The following is a 15,273-nucleotide window of genomic DNA, read 5'->3' on the forward strand; positions in this document are numbered from 1 at the left end:
ACTCAAGGAAATCTAAAGTACTTCATGTTTGCCAAGAATAGATTCTTGCTACCTTTGGAAAGAACCACCCTGTCCTTCATAAAACCACCTTTTAATACTTACTGCTGATCTCCATGTCGGATTTGAGAGGTCTCATTCATACACATACACACGAGTAAGCCCTCCAAGCTTACTTAATCTGCAGATGAGGCGGCGTCTCCCAGTCCGCAAGTCTGGGCCCACGGGAGCCGGCAGAGCCAACTTACCAGCAGTAGTCCAGCAGGTGCGGGGGGAGCACCGGGATGTATATGTGTTGCCAGTACATCGGGTACAGCAGGGCGACCGAGCCGTGCAGACAGGCAGTTAACTAGAAAGTGTAAAAGGAAAACAACAGTGAGTGGCCGCTGAGCCTCCACACGGAGAGACACGCTCAAGTTACCAAAGATGGACCGTGCTCATAAAGCCATGTATGATCTTGAATCGTATTATTTTGATCAATTCTGCTTGTAAAAAAAAAAAAAAAAGTCTCATGTTTCAGAAGCCGTCCTGAAAAATGCATGAACAGCAAAGTAGCTTCTTGGGCATCTTACACGGACTGTTACAGCTTCGTAACATAGACTGTTTGGGGTCAAAACTAAGAACGTAAGTAAACCTGAAACATCAGGCCAGCGTCTTAGGAGGAACTGCGGGAAATTACGGCGTGTGCTGCCCGTGCCCGGCTCGCTGGGATGAATGCGCCGTGATGCGGTCTGGGGGGAGGCGAGGCTGGGGGCTCCGCAGGGATATCATTAGGGCAAATTGCCAAAGAATGAAACGTGAGCCAGGCGGGGGAGCCTGGAAGCTGCGGCAGCGCCGGGGGACCTGGCGTTCGACAGTTGGAGCCGCCGCGACGTGTGAACCGCGGGTGATGGTATCAGGAGACGCTGCTCGCTGACACGGAGAATGTCACCATTGACCAGCGCGCTGCCCGAGCTCGACAGCTGTACCACAGGAAGCCAAGGACATCATAATTTCATATTTAAACTGCTCCTTTCAGATTAACATCGTGCTTCCTAGCTTTATACCACAACAGCTGCAAATACACTGATGCTATTTTAAAGGTAATTGCCATTTTAATTGTTTTGTTTTGGCAAGCAGTTAATTAAATATTTTTTTAATGCTTAACAAAGGGATATTGCTCCCCCCCGCGTCCCGCCCACTGACCCTCATCAGAATTCTTTCCCTGTGACTTCGTTTACATTTTAAATTATATTTGTCTAAGTCTTGAGACCTTTTTTTTTAAGCATTTAAAGCAATATTTAAATCAGCATTCTTCCTCATTTTAAAGTTTTACTATAGTCTGCATTTTCAAGACACTGAATGAATAAAAGTTTTCATTCGACTTGAAAAATGTAATTCAAAAATAAAACTATCTGAAAATGCACCACAAAATTTCTATAAGCCATTATTTGTTTTATCATACAAAGAAATTAAAGTTCATACGGTAGTCAAATTGAAGGGATAAATGTAAAGAAAGCAATTCAATCTTAGTAGCAACATTTGTCTATATTTAAGTGCAAAATAGTTCCACTAAATTTTTTAAAAGTCAGTTGCAATAATCTAATCTGAACCAAAAACATAAAAATCTTGATTAAAAATATAGTCATCTTCATCATATGTATTATATTTTTTCTGGTTAAGATTTTGAATTAATTTTTATATAGCAAAAAATGTATTTGTTCCATTTGGAATGTTATCATCACAGGGTTTTAGTACTTTGCATTTACAAGTTTTAATAATTTAAAATATTCCTTCTATAAATATTATTTTTAAAATTTCTTAATTAGCCCACACAATATACCACTAGGAGGCATTCAGCTGCTTCTCTTTAACAATTTCAGACCACACTGACTTCTCTTATATATCTGAACCAGAGGGAAATGAAAATGGGGTTGATCTCAGTGATGTCAATTCTTAGCTTGCTTGTGCTCCCTGGCTGTGAATGAGGCAACTTTAAAAGCTTCAGTGTCACCTGATGGACTAAAAGCACTCACAGAGCTGTGAAAGGCACTTAATTTACTCGATTTCTACATCTGCAGAGAGATGGCTTTTTAAAACAGCTCATTGAAAACTGTTTTTAAAAGGAAAGTATTTTTTCATTGTTGAGAAAATAATTAACTGTGTAACAGGAGGGGAAATGCATTCTCAAAATGAGGAATTATAACAACATTAAGCTAATTTCCTGGGCACACCAGAGCCCAAACCACTGTATTAAATACTACAGACTTTCCCCCTACGCCCTCGATGGTCCTCCCTAAGGGAAGTCATGAATTGCTCGCTAATAACACACAGTATCATCTGATGAATCTGACTGGTTTCTTAAAGGACGATTTCTGCAATAAGAAACAAAGTCACAAACTTTCTGCCAAGGCCAACATTTGGTAGAGGGTCACATCAGCTAATCGAGACCCTCCAGGAAAGAAGGAAGCTCTGCAGAATTGGGCAGCCTCCCAGATGCAAGGGATTGGCCACAGGGAGAGTTAAAAATACTGCCCCCTCCTGCCGCCCCACCAATCCACAGGTTCTGGCTTAAGCAACCAGGATGAATTATTTAAAGAAATGCAACAAAAGTGTCAGGTTTAGGTGGAACTTTGAGGAATTTGCTCTTGCAAATACTGACTCTGTTAACAAGGAGACATCAAAGTGGAGATTTCCAAAGAAGGCAGAAATGTATCAGAAGATCGTCCATGTCCACCCAGCACCTTGTAACAACTATGTGACTTAAGAAAGCAGAGAATATCTGATCACAGCACATGCTTGTGGGTGAGGCAGTAAGTAAAAAAAAAAAAAAAACAAGAAAAAATAAATTTACTAGGAAATTAAGAAGTTATATTGTACAAGGTAATAACAATGAACTATATCACAGACGAGTCAGGGCACTGCCGCTGAGGCTGTTTAACTGGCACACCCACAACACAGACACACACACACACACACACACACACACCCACAAACAGAACCAGACCCTGGTTTCCTCATCTTTAAGAAATACATGCTATATGATCTGTAAACACGGTCTCAGAGAGATCTAACTTCTTTAATCTTAGGTCAGATCAATTCTAACACTTTATATCTTTAGAAATGGTTAAGAATTGTTTTTTTCCATAAAGATGGTTAACAGAACACTTTACCCAGACAATAATTCAGACCCACCTTCAAAATCTATCTAAAGATAATCTCAGAAAGATTTAATGCACAGTAGGTAACTGTGAAATTGGAAATATTATAATAACTTAGTCACTTAATTCAACAAAGTTTTTGAGTCCCTGCCATGTTCCATCATAAATTTCTACTAAGCAACAGAAACAGACTTCATTTTCTTGGGCTCCAAAATCAGTGCAGATGGTGACTGCAGCCATGAGATTAAAAGATTCTTGCTCCTTGGAAGAAAAGCTGTGACAAACCTAGACAGCATATTAAAAAGCAGAGACATCACTTTGCCAACAAGGGTCCGTCTAGTCAAAGCTATGGTTTTTCCAGTAGTCATGTATGGATGTGAGAGTTGGGGCCATAAAGAAGGCTGAGCACTGAAGAATTGATGTCTTCAAACTGTGGTGCTGGAGAAGACTCTTTGAGAGTCCCTTGGACTGCAAGAAGATCCAACCAGTCCATCCTAAAGGAAGTCAACCCTGAATATTCATTGGAAGGACTGATGCTGAAGCTGAAGCTCCAATACTCTGGCCACCTGATACCAGGAGCCGACTCACTGGAAAAGACCCTGATGCTGGGAAAGATCAAAGGTGGGAGGAGAAGTGGACGACAGAGGATGAGATGGTTGGATGGCATCACTGACTCAGTGGACATGAGTTTGAGCAAGCTATGGGAGTTGGCGAAGGACAGGGAGCCTGGGGTGCTGCAGTCCATGGGGTCGCAAAGAGGCGGACGCAACTGAGTGACTCAACAGCAAAAACAAAGGGGCAGGGATGCAGAACAAGCCCGTGTCCATGACGCGCTTGCATCAGAGCAGAGAGCAAACGGTAAACCAGGCCCGTGTCCATGGCGCTCTCGCATCAGAGCAGAGAACAAACAGTAAACAAGTAAGACATACATTCACGTCTGAGCTGGAGGTAAATTCTGCGTAGAAACCTAAAGCAGAAGGGCCACCCTACACAGGAGGTGGGGTACAAACTCTGACACAGCCACACGGGCACCGAGACCCGACTGAACCCTGGGATCCAAGGAGGGTGCGCTCGGGGAGAGGGGCATCCCGGAGTCCTGGGGCAGGGCAGGCTCGGCACCCTCACCGAGTAGTGGGGGGCTGAGCTGATAGGATCAAACGGCGAAGGAGCAGGGGATAAGGTCAGAGAGGAAGCAGGTCGGAACTGAGGAGACTCCCGGGACCTGGTGAAGACGCCAGGTTTCATTCTAGATGAGATCTGTCTGCACCCCTGAACACAGTGCTGACTGTCACAGCAAATCAATTCCCTAGAACGTTTCCAGAACTTCGCAGACGGAGGAAAGCAAACGATGTGCTGTAGAGGTTTGCTTTGGAGAATGAAGGCCTGTGAAGAAATGAGATCAAATGATGCAGAGTCTATAAATAAACACCGAACCATACGGTCCACCTGAAACAAGCAAAATATTATAAATCAACTACAAGGCAATTAAAAAAAAAGAAACGAGATCAATAAATAAGCCAAGTAAGAAGGAGGATCTTCTTAATTTTTAGGTTTTACTCTAAGCTTAAAGGGAAAAGATAATCACATTATTTTGATTAGACTTACCTAAGATTCTAGGTAGTTATAGGTTTATAATCAGGTTAGACCCCCCACAGCGCTCTTTTGACATTTGTCAGCTGTTTCTCTACCACCACGGTTCTTCATGAAACCAGGGGATGGGGGGAGAAGAAGATTCAGTGTTTGGGTCAGAAGATATCACTGACATCACATTCTTGAGACTGAAGGAATACACTGCTGTCACTGAGCAAAAAGGAAAGGTACCAAATAAAGAGAAAAAGCTATCAAATAAAGGTTTAAGGGGAAAAAAATCCTTATCATCTTTGTTAAATGTCATAGGAATATTTAAATCCACATATAATTTCACCAAGCATACTCAATATGCCAAACTGATATAATCCCAACATACTAACACACACACAAAACTCACAGGGATATTTATTTCCTATAGAGTACAACTGTGAAATAAGTATGTATGGAAGCCACGTGAGAGACACAAGACCTGGGGCCTGTGAAATCAGAGAAATCTGACAACAAAGGTTGCTCACAGTGAACTGAGTCACAGTATAAAGGAAACTGGACCCTCCCTTTGTGGCCACAAGTCTAAGGGCAACGCTGTCACCGTTAACAGTGAGGAGTACGTGTTTACGTGATGCAAGCTGGCTCTGCTGCTGCTGTAAGTCGCTTCAGTCGTGTCCGACTCTGCGAGACCCCATAGACAGCAGCCCACCAGGCTCCCCTGTCCCTGGGATTCTCCAGGCAAGAACACTGGAGTGGGTTGCCATTTCCTTCTCCAATGCATGCAAGTGAAAGTGAAAGTGAAGTCGCTCAGTCGTGTCCGACTCTTAGCAACCCCATGGACTGCAGCCCACCAGGCTCCTCCATCCATGGGATTTTCCAGGCCAGAGTACTGGAGTTGGGTGCCGTTGCCTTCTCCAAAGCTGGCTCTGGGCCCGGCATATTCTCAGCACTTGACACACTCAGGTTTAATCCTACAACAACATTATGAAATAGGTACGATTATCATCATGCCCACTTTACAGACCAGGACTCCGCAGCAAAGTTACACCACTGGCCTGCGGTTACACAACTGGCACCGCTGGTAAAGGACCCGCCTGCAATGCAGGAGACCCCGGGTTGATTCCTGGGTCGGGAAGACCTGCTAGAGAAGGGACAGCCTACCCACTCCAGTATTCTTGGGCTTCCGTTGTGGCTCAGCTGGTAAAGAATCTGCCTGCAATGCAGGAGACTTGGCTTTGAACCTTGGGTTGGGAAGATCCCTTGGAGAAGGAAACAGCTACCCACTCCAGTGTTCTGGCCTGGAGAATTAGATGGACTGTATAGTCCATGAGGTCACAAAGAGTCAGACAGGACTGAGCAACTTTCACTTTCACGTCACTTCACACAACTAGCAAGTGGCAAAGCCAGGGTACCAATGCCGGCAGGCTCCAGAATACAATAACCGTTATTCTAAGCTGGCTTTTGATATACAAAGATTCAGAATCCCCATCATTATAAGGCTTTGAATAATAAATACTGGCTGAAAACATTTTATACTAATTATATAGCAGAGAAGGAGTCTTTGAACAGACAAACAAGAACAGCTGACCTTTAAATGAAAAATTCAACATCTATGATAGAGGTGCAATGTAAAAAACTTTCCCCAGGCATCAGAGTCTGCAGGAAACCCAACAGAGCAGTCTCTCCAAAATGTCACAGAGGGAGCTGATGAAAATTCTACGAGTCATCACCTCGATCTGCAAGTATACTTAGTTGGAAGTGAAACCCAAGTTCCTTCCCTTTGTGATATGAAATCTCACTTTGCTCTGAAAGTTAAACTAGATATTTATTAGAGGAAATCAGCCCCCTGATACAACTAGGCCATGTTTTAAGTGATTCAGTAAACATACATTTTGAGGAGGGAAAAAAACACATTACCAGATTTCCAAGGAGACGACAGGAAGACGGTCCATTGAGTGTGATGACCGCAACAGAAAACAGCACGATTCTAATTCACACACTTTACAAGTAAAGATCTCATCCTGACCCGTTGCTGCTCCTGTTACTCGGGGCTCTGTGTCTCTTAGCCAGAGTCTTTTTTTTTTTTTTTCTATAAAAGTCCCTCTGCCTGCAACTAAAGTTCTATAAGAATTATTGAGGGACATATTTATGTTCCCTAGGAATTTATTTATGCATAAAATGCAAGAAATATTGATTAGAGACTTCATTTGATTTTTAAGTGAATCAATATTTAACTCAGAAACCTAAGCGCTATAAACAGTTATGGGTGCACAGAATAAACTGCTGCAGCGATAAATTCCTCATGGAATGAAAAAAATTTTAGTGGAAAGCATAAAGAGACCATCTGTTTAAACGCATTTAATTTACATTCACATTTAAAAGTTTAGGCCAAGAAAGGTAGCAGCCGGCTACCTGAAAACTGCAAGGTTATTCCAACTATGAAACATTCTTAATACAGCAAAACTCTAACACTCCACTTGACAGTTGAAACAGCAATCCTGTAGCATGAAAGAGGACAGTGGTTGGTTGTACCCTTTGGTTTTCAATGCTTTTTTATAATAAGATGTTATCTTACACGTCACTCTTGCCTCCTCCTTTAGGGTGGTGTGTCCTGCTCTTTCACTGCCAAACATTCATCCTGACCTCCCTGCACCCAACTCCCTGGGAAAGCTCTGCTCACCTCGCGGCTGGCCGGCCAAACAGCTCTAACGTTTCTCGCTGGCTTGCTGCTTTCATGTACTCATGCTTTCATTCACTTTACAGGTGGGGGAACCGAAACAAAGTTAAACCAACTGCCCAAGACCACATAACTAGATGTGGGGACATAGCACAGGTGTCAGACATCGCCACTGGTGCTGGGGACAGGATGATGAGCCAGAGACGCGAGACCCCTGCCCTCAAGGAGCCTACACGCGAGGGAGTCTCAGCTCTGTGTTTCTGCAGCTGTCACACTGCACAGAAACACCAACGCCGGCCCACCCACTTCCTCCCCTGGGTGACGTTACCACCACTAAGTCTGCCGCTCTCTCTGCTCTCTAGTTCACACTCTTCAGGTCAATTCAGCAGCAGTTTTGCTTTTCCTAGAGGAACCCATCTACTTTTCCACAAAATTCAGGAGCCTGACACTGTAACATAACTCAAACGTACCTGCCTTCTCTCCACACAAGCTTCCAGACCCTGGGTTCCAGACCCTGGAAGTAAGAATGTTCGTGTGAATTATATACAAACTATGCTTTAAAAATGAGGCAGTTATTTAAGAAGTAAACCATACAATTAAAGAATCCTGCAACTGACAATTAGGAAGAAACCTGGAGATCACTCTTGTTCAACTGTTTCATCTGCTACACAATAAATTTCAGGATAAAAGAAAAAATTGGCTTACATGAAATCGTCCAGTGTTTTCAGTTGAGTAATCATGAACTGAAACATAAATCTCTAAATTTAAAAGATAATATTGGTATAATCACACTACTAGCATATTAAGGGACATGGTCCAAACAACCAATAAATAAAAGCTAATTGACTGAACCTATTTTCTACAACTATTAGGCGTCTCTGAAAATCATAACCTACAAACATCTCTTAACCAGGAACAAAACTGATGGTGAACCACCAGCAACGGAAAGACAGACAACCACAGGTGCAGGGCAGCCCCAAAGGGGCTTCTGAATCTTTACAAGTGGAGCAAAACGACTCTAACCATTCGCAAATTACGTATAATTAAATGAGAATGAAACACTACATATATATATATATATCATATGCTGTATTATTTACATTGTATATAATATTCACATACACACTTAAAGTACGTATATGTGTATTTGGCATACACCTCAAACACTTTTAAATGTATACACCTATATATAAACATGGGCTTCTCTGGTGGCTCAGACAGTAAAGCATCTGCCTGCAGTGAAGGAGACCACGGTTAAATTGCTGGGAAGATCTTCAGGAAGATGCCCTGAGGAAGCGAATGGCAACCCACTCTAGTATTCTTGTCTGGAGAATTCTATGGACAGAAGAGCCTGGCAGGCTACAGTCTATGGCGTTGCAAAGAGTCAGACACGACTGAGCAACTAAGCACAAATATGTAAACATGCACATAAGCATCTACGTGCATGTGTGTGTGTGTGTGTGTCTGTGTGTGTGTGTACTCGCACACACACACTCCACAGAGTCACTACTTACTCATAGCAAATGACAGCAGGCTCGGCCCCGCTGCGTCAGACACTAAGGAAATACCTGGTGAGCGTCTGTCCTTTATGTGTCAGCCTAAACTTGCCCCTCTTCTTTATCTGCTTTCAAGCAGGCTATGCACACGACAGACGTCCCCTTATGCGCCACGTTTCTAAACCCCAGCCTCACCTGCCTTTCATGGTCGCTGTTCATTCAGGACCTGGCCAACTCTGGTCAAATCACTGTGACTGCCTTTTCACTGGACGCCTGTCAGTCAGTTTCCCTACTCCAGTTTTCTTTTATTAATATAACGCCATCAGAGTTCCCATCCCCAAAACAAAGCTGGTCACAGCATGTCCCCTATTTGCCTCCCCACAGTCTGCTGGATAAAATCCAAACCCCTTAATTTAGCAAAAGAGATCCTTCACAATCTGGCCACTGCCTGTCTGTCCAGCCAGATTTTGTAGCACGACCTCTCTCACACACACACACACACACACACACACACACACACACACACACACGACAAGTAAATATTTCGAAGACAAAACACCAACTTCCTTCCAAGAACCAGGCATGCTACTGGGATCAGCTTTTAACCTACTGCCCTCTCTCCTACCTTTCCCACATCAGAGTCCTATTCACGCTGCCTAGGCCTTGATTGACATGATATAATTTATTATTTACGACTTAGAATCATAAATAACCTTGAAATTCCCAGTACCTGGCAAATTATAATATTTTATCAATACTAAATGAATAAATACCGCTACACTATTGTTTGGAAAACTCGACCAAAGCCAAAAGTCTCCTACAAAACCAAGTTCCTGGTTTTCTTCTCAGGTGGTTAACTTGCTCCCCTCCTCCCATGACACTATTTATCACCACGGTAAATGGCAGGGAGATGACAGGTCTGGGGAAGCTGTGCCTTCAACGCCTGCCCCCTGCCCCAGATTCCTTCTCTGCTCCTGGCCTGTGCCCTGGGCTCTTGGGGCACCTCTGCTGTCCTGGGTGGGGGCAGAGGCCCCTGAGATGCATTACAGGAAGGTGGATAGATGCTGGGCCCTGGGAGGCCTGCTCCCACAGGGCGACACTGCCAGCGGCTCCGGGTGGGCCACTGGACCTGCTTTGGGAGGTTCGGTGGCAGGAGGATTCTAGGGAGGCATCTCCCTGGCAAGCAGCTGGGCCACGCAGTGTCATCAGTTAAGGACGTTGCACCTCTTCCGTAGAGGAGGAGGTCTGATCAGGCTCAGGGTCACTGGTCGAAGGTTTGGGTGAGGACCTGCCACCTCTGCCAGCATGGCCACAACCGGACTCAGAGAAGCACACCCCTGAGGGCATGGCACTGTATACAGCATGCAAATCATCAGGGTTATCTATCTAACTGCAAACTGACGCAGCAGGCTCAGGGCTGTGGACTCGACTCTTCTCACCCACACTTGGAGCCAAGAAGCCACTGGCCTAACTGGAAGAGGGGCGGCACGCTCAAGACCCAGGTATGTCCACCATGGGGGAACAGCACTCTTGAGGGGAGTAGGGGGCAGCTCTGTTTTACATGATGAAGGACACTCTCTGAATCAGAAAACATTTCACGGTGTTGCTTCTCCCAAAGCCAGAAGACATGGGATCACAGGTCAGGGGTGAGGTGGGGTGGCCCCCACGTTAGCACACCTAACACCCTACTTGGGCAAGTTCTCCTTCCTGCCCCAGCTGAGCAGAGCTCTTCTGGTTTGCAGATTGGACCTCCCAACGGGAGACGTCCACCTGAACCAGACAATGAGATGCCACCTGGCCCTCCAGCCCCTTAACGCCACTGAACCAGCAGGCTAACTGGGACTAAGCTACTGGCTGGAGCGACTGACCTCAATGATCAAGAATAAATGAGTTTGTTTCTACACAACAAGAGGCAGGAGCCTCCCTTGGCACCATAAACATCCAATGAGTGAAGAAAATACCACTTTCCAACAGAAGAAAGCAGTTTGTCCTACTTAGAACTACATGAAGGCCCAAAGATAACAAACCAAGTTCCTGTACAGACTGAACAAGATTCAGTATAGCGACAGACACTCATAAAGCTGAAAGGATACAAGATGATGGATAACTTTCCCACCAATGAATTACAATTTGAGCATAGGTTTAAAAAAAAAATAAAATCTTCTGGTTGAAGACAGCTGAACACAAGTCTTTTTCTAAAGACTGTGTGGAAATTGCCCTACAACTTATAAACTTCAGAATTTATGAAGAAACCTTTAACATCATCACTGTCATCATTACTATTTATAATTATTATTATTCAAAGAGACAAGTGTCAAAGGGGCAATAAGACACGTTTCTATCCTGATAATTTCCATGTCAGGTGAACACTGCATATTACATTACATAATTAGTGCAAAGGTTATTTTATAAAGTTTTCTGATAGTCACAATTAAAAGATTAAATTACTGCACACACACCACCACAGTTCTGACCCTTTATGTCCTCGTTTCTGTGAAAAACAGCTCTCATCACCTCAAGGCTTGGAAGATGCAAACACAAGCAGTTTTCCCATCTTAGAAGTTAACTTGCCACAGCGTGTCACACAACTGCCCCGACAGTTCTGCTTGCACACTCTAGCCACATCCGCTGGGTAACGCATGCAAACACAGTGCTCCGAAGAAGAGGATCCAGTCAAGCAGCACACCGAGAGGCAGAACCACTGTCTGCAGGGTCAGCCGACGTGCCTGGGTGCTGGGGGCTTTGGGAAGAAATAAAAACCTAAAAGCTGGTTCCAGAGTACCTTTCCCTGAGAGGTCGGGGTAATACCTGTTAACTGCACCACTCTGCTGTAGCTTTAAAATCGCTAAGGGGGGAAAACACACTTTGATCATCTGGGATGGGGAGGAGACTGGGTACTCTTTATTCTTGCCCCACTGTTCAGTTCTTGGTCTCCAGAAAGGCTCTCTGTACAGCGGGCTTCAGATGAAATACGGATACAGGTGCAAGGCCGAGTGCAGACGACGGAAACCCAGATGGAGGGGTTGGACCCCCTCTGGACTCCCCCTCCATCCAACCCGACCTGTGACGTCTACACTTCGCCAGCCGACTTCCCGGGGATCACAGGATGTCCTTCTGCAGAGGCCTTAATGAGAGCAGGGGCGGAAGTTTACGCTGAAATGCCTGGGGGCAACCGTAACAAAGGAGGAGAGGACAGTGACTCAGCGCAATTCACAATTCGGGCACTCAGGGCGCGCTGTGTGCTCCCGGCGGCCCCCCGGCAGCCCCCCAGGACACAGAGCATGCACTCAGGGCTCTGTGACTAATGTGCTCACAGCCCCCGCGAGGGTGCTACCCACCCACTAAACGCTGGTCGGAGTGGGAGCCGACACGCAGACAGCTGCTCGGAAGGGAGCGTCGCTTGTAGCTGCTTCCGCAGGCCACGAGGACACACTCTAGTTAACACATCACTGACAGGATGACGAGAGGGCTGCTGTCAGACGCCGGGCAGCCCGGTGCGGCAGACAGAACGCACAGCCCCAGCTGACTCGTTAGGGGAAGTCTGGGGAGGCACAGTTGCAGAGCACATGACAAGGCTTCATGCCTGGCTGACTTGAGAGCCGATGACACGGCTTTAAACAGCAATCTCTGCCTACCCCCGGTCACAAAACAGCAATAAGTCAGCGGATACACCCTTGTAATGTCATGATTTATTCCTTTGCTTTGAATGCAGGAGACTCGGGGCCGAGGCGCTCCGCTCGTCTGCTGTTGGCTTGGGGCTTCAACCTCCAGGGTCTGCCCACGGCGTGTACAAAATCAATGTTCTTGTTCAGGGTTGCCAGGAACCCTTCCGTGTGTACAGGATAACATGCACATCAGAAGGATGAACACACAACCGATCACGTCCCAATTCATTCAACTCAAAAACACAGAAAAATACAGCAGTGCGTCCTAACCAAATACATCTTAATATAAAGGAGGAAAGACCTGTGAAAAACTATTAAAACGTCACAATATTCTTGATACTTTTGCTGACATATCTCAAGACTAAACTGTTCATTTAAAGTTTATCACTAAAAAGATAATTTACAAAGCATAATTTTAACTACAAACAATACCTAAAGGAAAGGGTCCTCAAACAGCTCATTATCTGCCAGTGGATCACCAGTGAAAACCCAGCAAGCTACAGAGTTGACAAACACGACTCTAACACAATTAGGACCATCAAAATGTAAATCCAAAGTTCCCAAAACTATAATAAAATTATGTATGTAAAGATAACTTACTTGTGTTCTTCTAGTAATTAACAATCTGGTCATCAATTTAAAAACAACTGAAAATAGGCCAAACACAATTTCTTGCATGAAATAACATTATAGTTTTTATAGTATACACAATCCTATAAGAATGTAAAAAGCTTCATGGAGAGTAGTCTTTTAACCTCAGTTCATTGGTACATTAAACATTCCTTCCTTGGTTGTTTCAGAGATTTCACCAAACTCTTTCTAAAAACTAGCTTATTTCTAATTTATGTTATGATACTACTCTTTGATCTTAAACATTACTGTGTCTGGAATTTATAGCATGTATGTGTGTATGTGTGTGTGTGCATGAAATTTGTTAAGCTAGATTCAATGCAGCTTCCTCCATGTAAGAAGGGTGAGGAGATCATGAAACCAAGCTTGAATTATGTTTCTTTTATCAGTCCTCCTGCCCCAGACGGTGAACCAAAGCAAAGCTGTTAACTGAGAGCTGACACCACCACCACGTTTTTAGGAACTCTCAGAAACAACTGGTATTAAGTTCACCTAGAATATAAAAAACAACTCCCTAATCAGTTCAGTCCAGTCACTCAGTCGTGTCTGACTCTTTGCAACCTCATGAATTGCAGCACGCCAGGCCTCCCTGTCCACCACCAATTCCTGGGGTTCACTCAAACTCATGACCACTGAGTCGGTGATGCCATCCAGCCATCTCATCCTCTGTCACCCCTTCTCCTGCCCCCAATCTCTCCCAGCATCAGAGTCTTTTCCAATGAGTCAACTCTTCACATCAGGTGGCCAAAGTATTGGAGTTTCAGCTTTAGCATCAGTGCTTCCAAAGAACACCCAGGGCTGATCTCCTTTAGAATGGACTGGTTGGATCTCCTTGCAGTCCAAGGGACTCTCAAGAGTCTTCTCCAACACCACAGTTCAAAAGCATCAATTCTTCGGCACTCAGCTTTCTTCACAGTCCAACTCTCACATCCATACATGACCACTGGAAAAACCATAGCCTTGACTAGACCGACCTTTATTGGCAAAGTAATGTCCCTGCTTTTGAATATGCTATCTAGATTGGTCATAATTTTCCTTCCAAGGAGTAAGCGTCTTTTAATTTCATGGCTGCAATCACCATTTCATGGCTGCAATCACCATCTGCAGTGATTTTGGAGCCAAAAAAAAAAAAAAACAAAGTCTGACACTGTTTCCACTGTTTCCCATCTATTTGCCATCAAGTGATGGGACCAGATGCCATGATCTTCGTTTTCTGAATGTTGAGCTTTAAGCCAACTTTTTCACTCTCCTCTTTCACTTTCATCAAGAGGCTTTTTAGTTCCTCTTCACTTTCTGCCATAAGGGTGGTGTCATCTGCATGTCTGAGGTTATTGATGTTTCTCCCGGCAATCTTGATTCCAGCTTGTGCTTCTTCCAGCCCAGTGTTTCTCATGATGTACTCTGCATATAAGTTAAATAAGCAGGGTGACAATATACAGCCTTGATGTACTCCTTTTCCTATTTGGAACCAGTCTGTTGTTCCATGTCCAGTTCTAACTGTTGCTTCCTGACCAGCATATAGGTTTCTCAAGAGGCAGGTCAGGTGGTCTGGTATTCCCATCTCTTTCAGAATTTTCCACAGTTTATTGTGATCCACACAGTCAAAGGCTTTGGCATAGTCAATAAAGCAGAAATAGAGGTTTTTCTGGAACTCTCTTGCTTTTTCCATGGTCCAGCAGATGTTGGCAATTTGATCTCTGGTTCCTCTGCCTTTTCTAAAACCAGCTTGAACATCTGGAAATTCAAGGTTCACGTATTGCTGAAGCCTGGCTTTGAGAATTTTGAGCATTACTTTACTAGCGTGTGAGATGAGTGCAACTGTGCTGTAGTTTGAGCATTCTTTAATACCGAGCCTTTATTAAAATCATTTATTTTTTTTAATTCAAACAAAGTAAAAGGGTAGGCACGTTAATTTTTGATCTAAACTACAGATCCAGTCTATTATAAATTTATAGCTAACGGTCATTTAATCTTATGCAGACAAAACTCTAAGCACTTCATACGTACATATGTGCGTGTACATACATATGTGTATATATGGCAGCCCACTCCAGTAGTCTTGCCTGGAAAATCCCATGGATGCAGTAGCC

The 15,273-nt window shown here is 44.3% G+C and overlaps 1 protein-coding gene across 7 annotated transcripts in view; it reads right to left on the reverse strand.

Moving 5' to 3' along the window:
* Positions 1–15,273, reverse strand: part of DENND1B (DENN domain containing 1B) — a 268,899-nt gene that overhangs the window by 105,694 nt on the left and 147,932 nt on the right. For all 7 annotated transcript variants that reach the window (XM_061383692.1, XM_061383690.1, XM_061383693.1 and 4 more), the window contains one exon: positions 246–346. In XM_061383692.1, the coding sequence (XP_061239676.1) occupies positions 246–346 (101 nt within the window). The remainder of the gene's footprint in view (positions 1–245; positions 347–15,273) is intronic.

The sequence above is a fragment of the Bos javanicus genome, chromosome 16 (assembly GCF_032452875.1).
Source record: "Bos javanicus breed banteng chromosome 16, ARS-OSU_banteng_1.0, whole genome shotgun sequence".
NCBI lineage: Eukaryota > Metazoa > Chordata > Mammalia > Artiodactyla > Bovidae > Bos > Bos javanicus.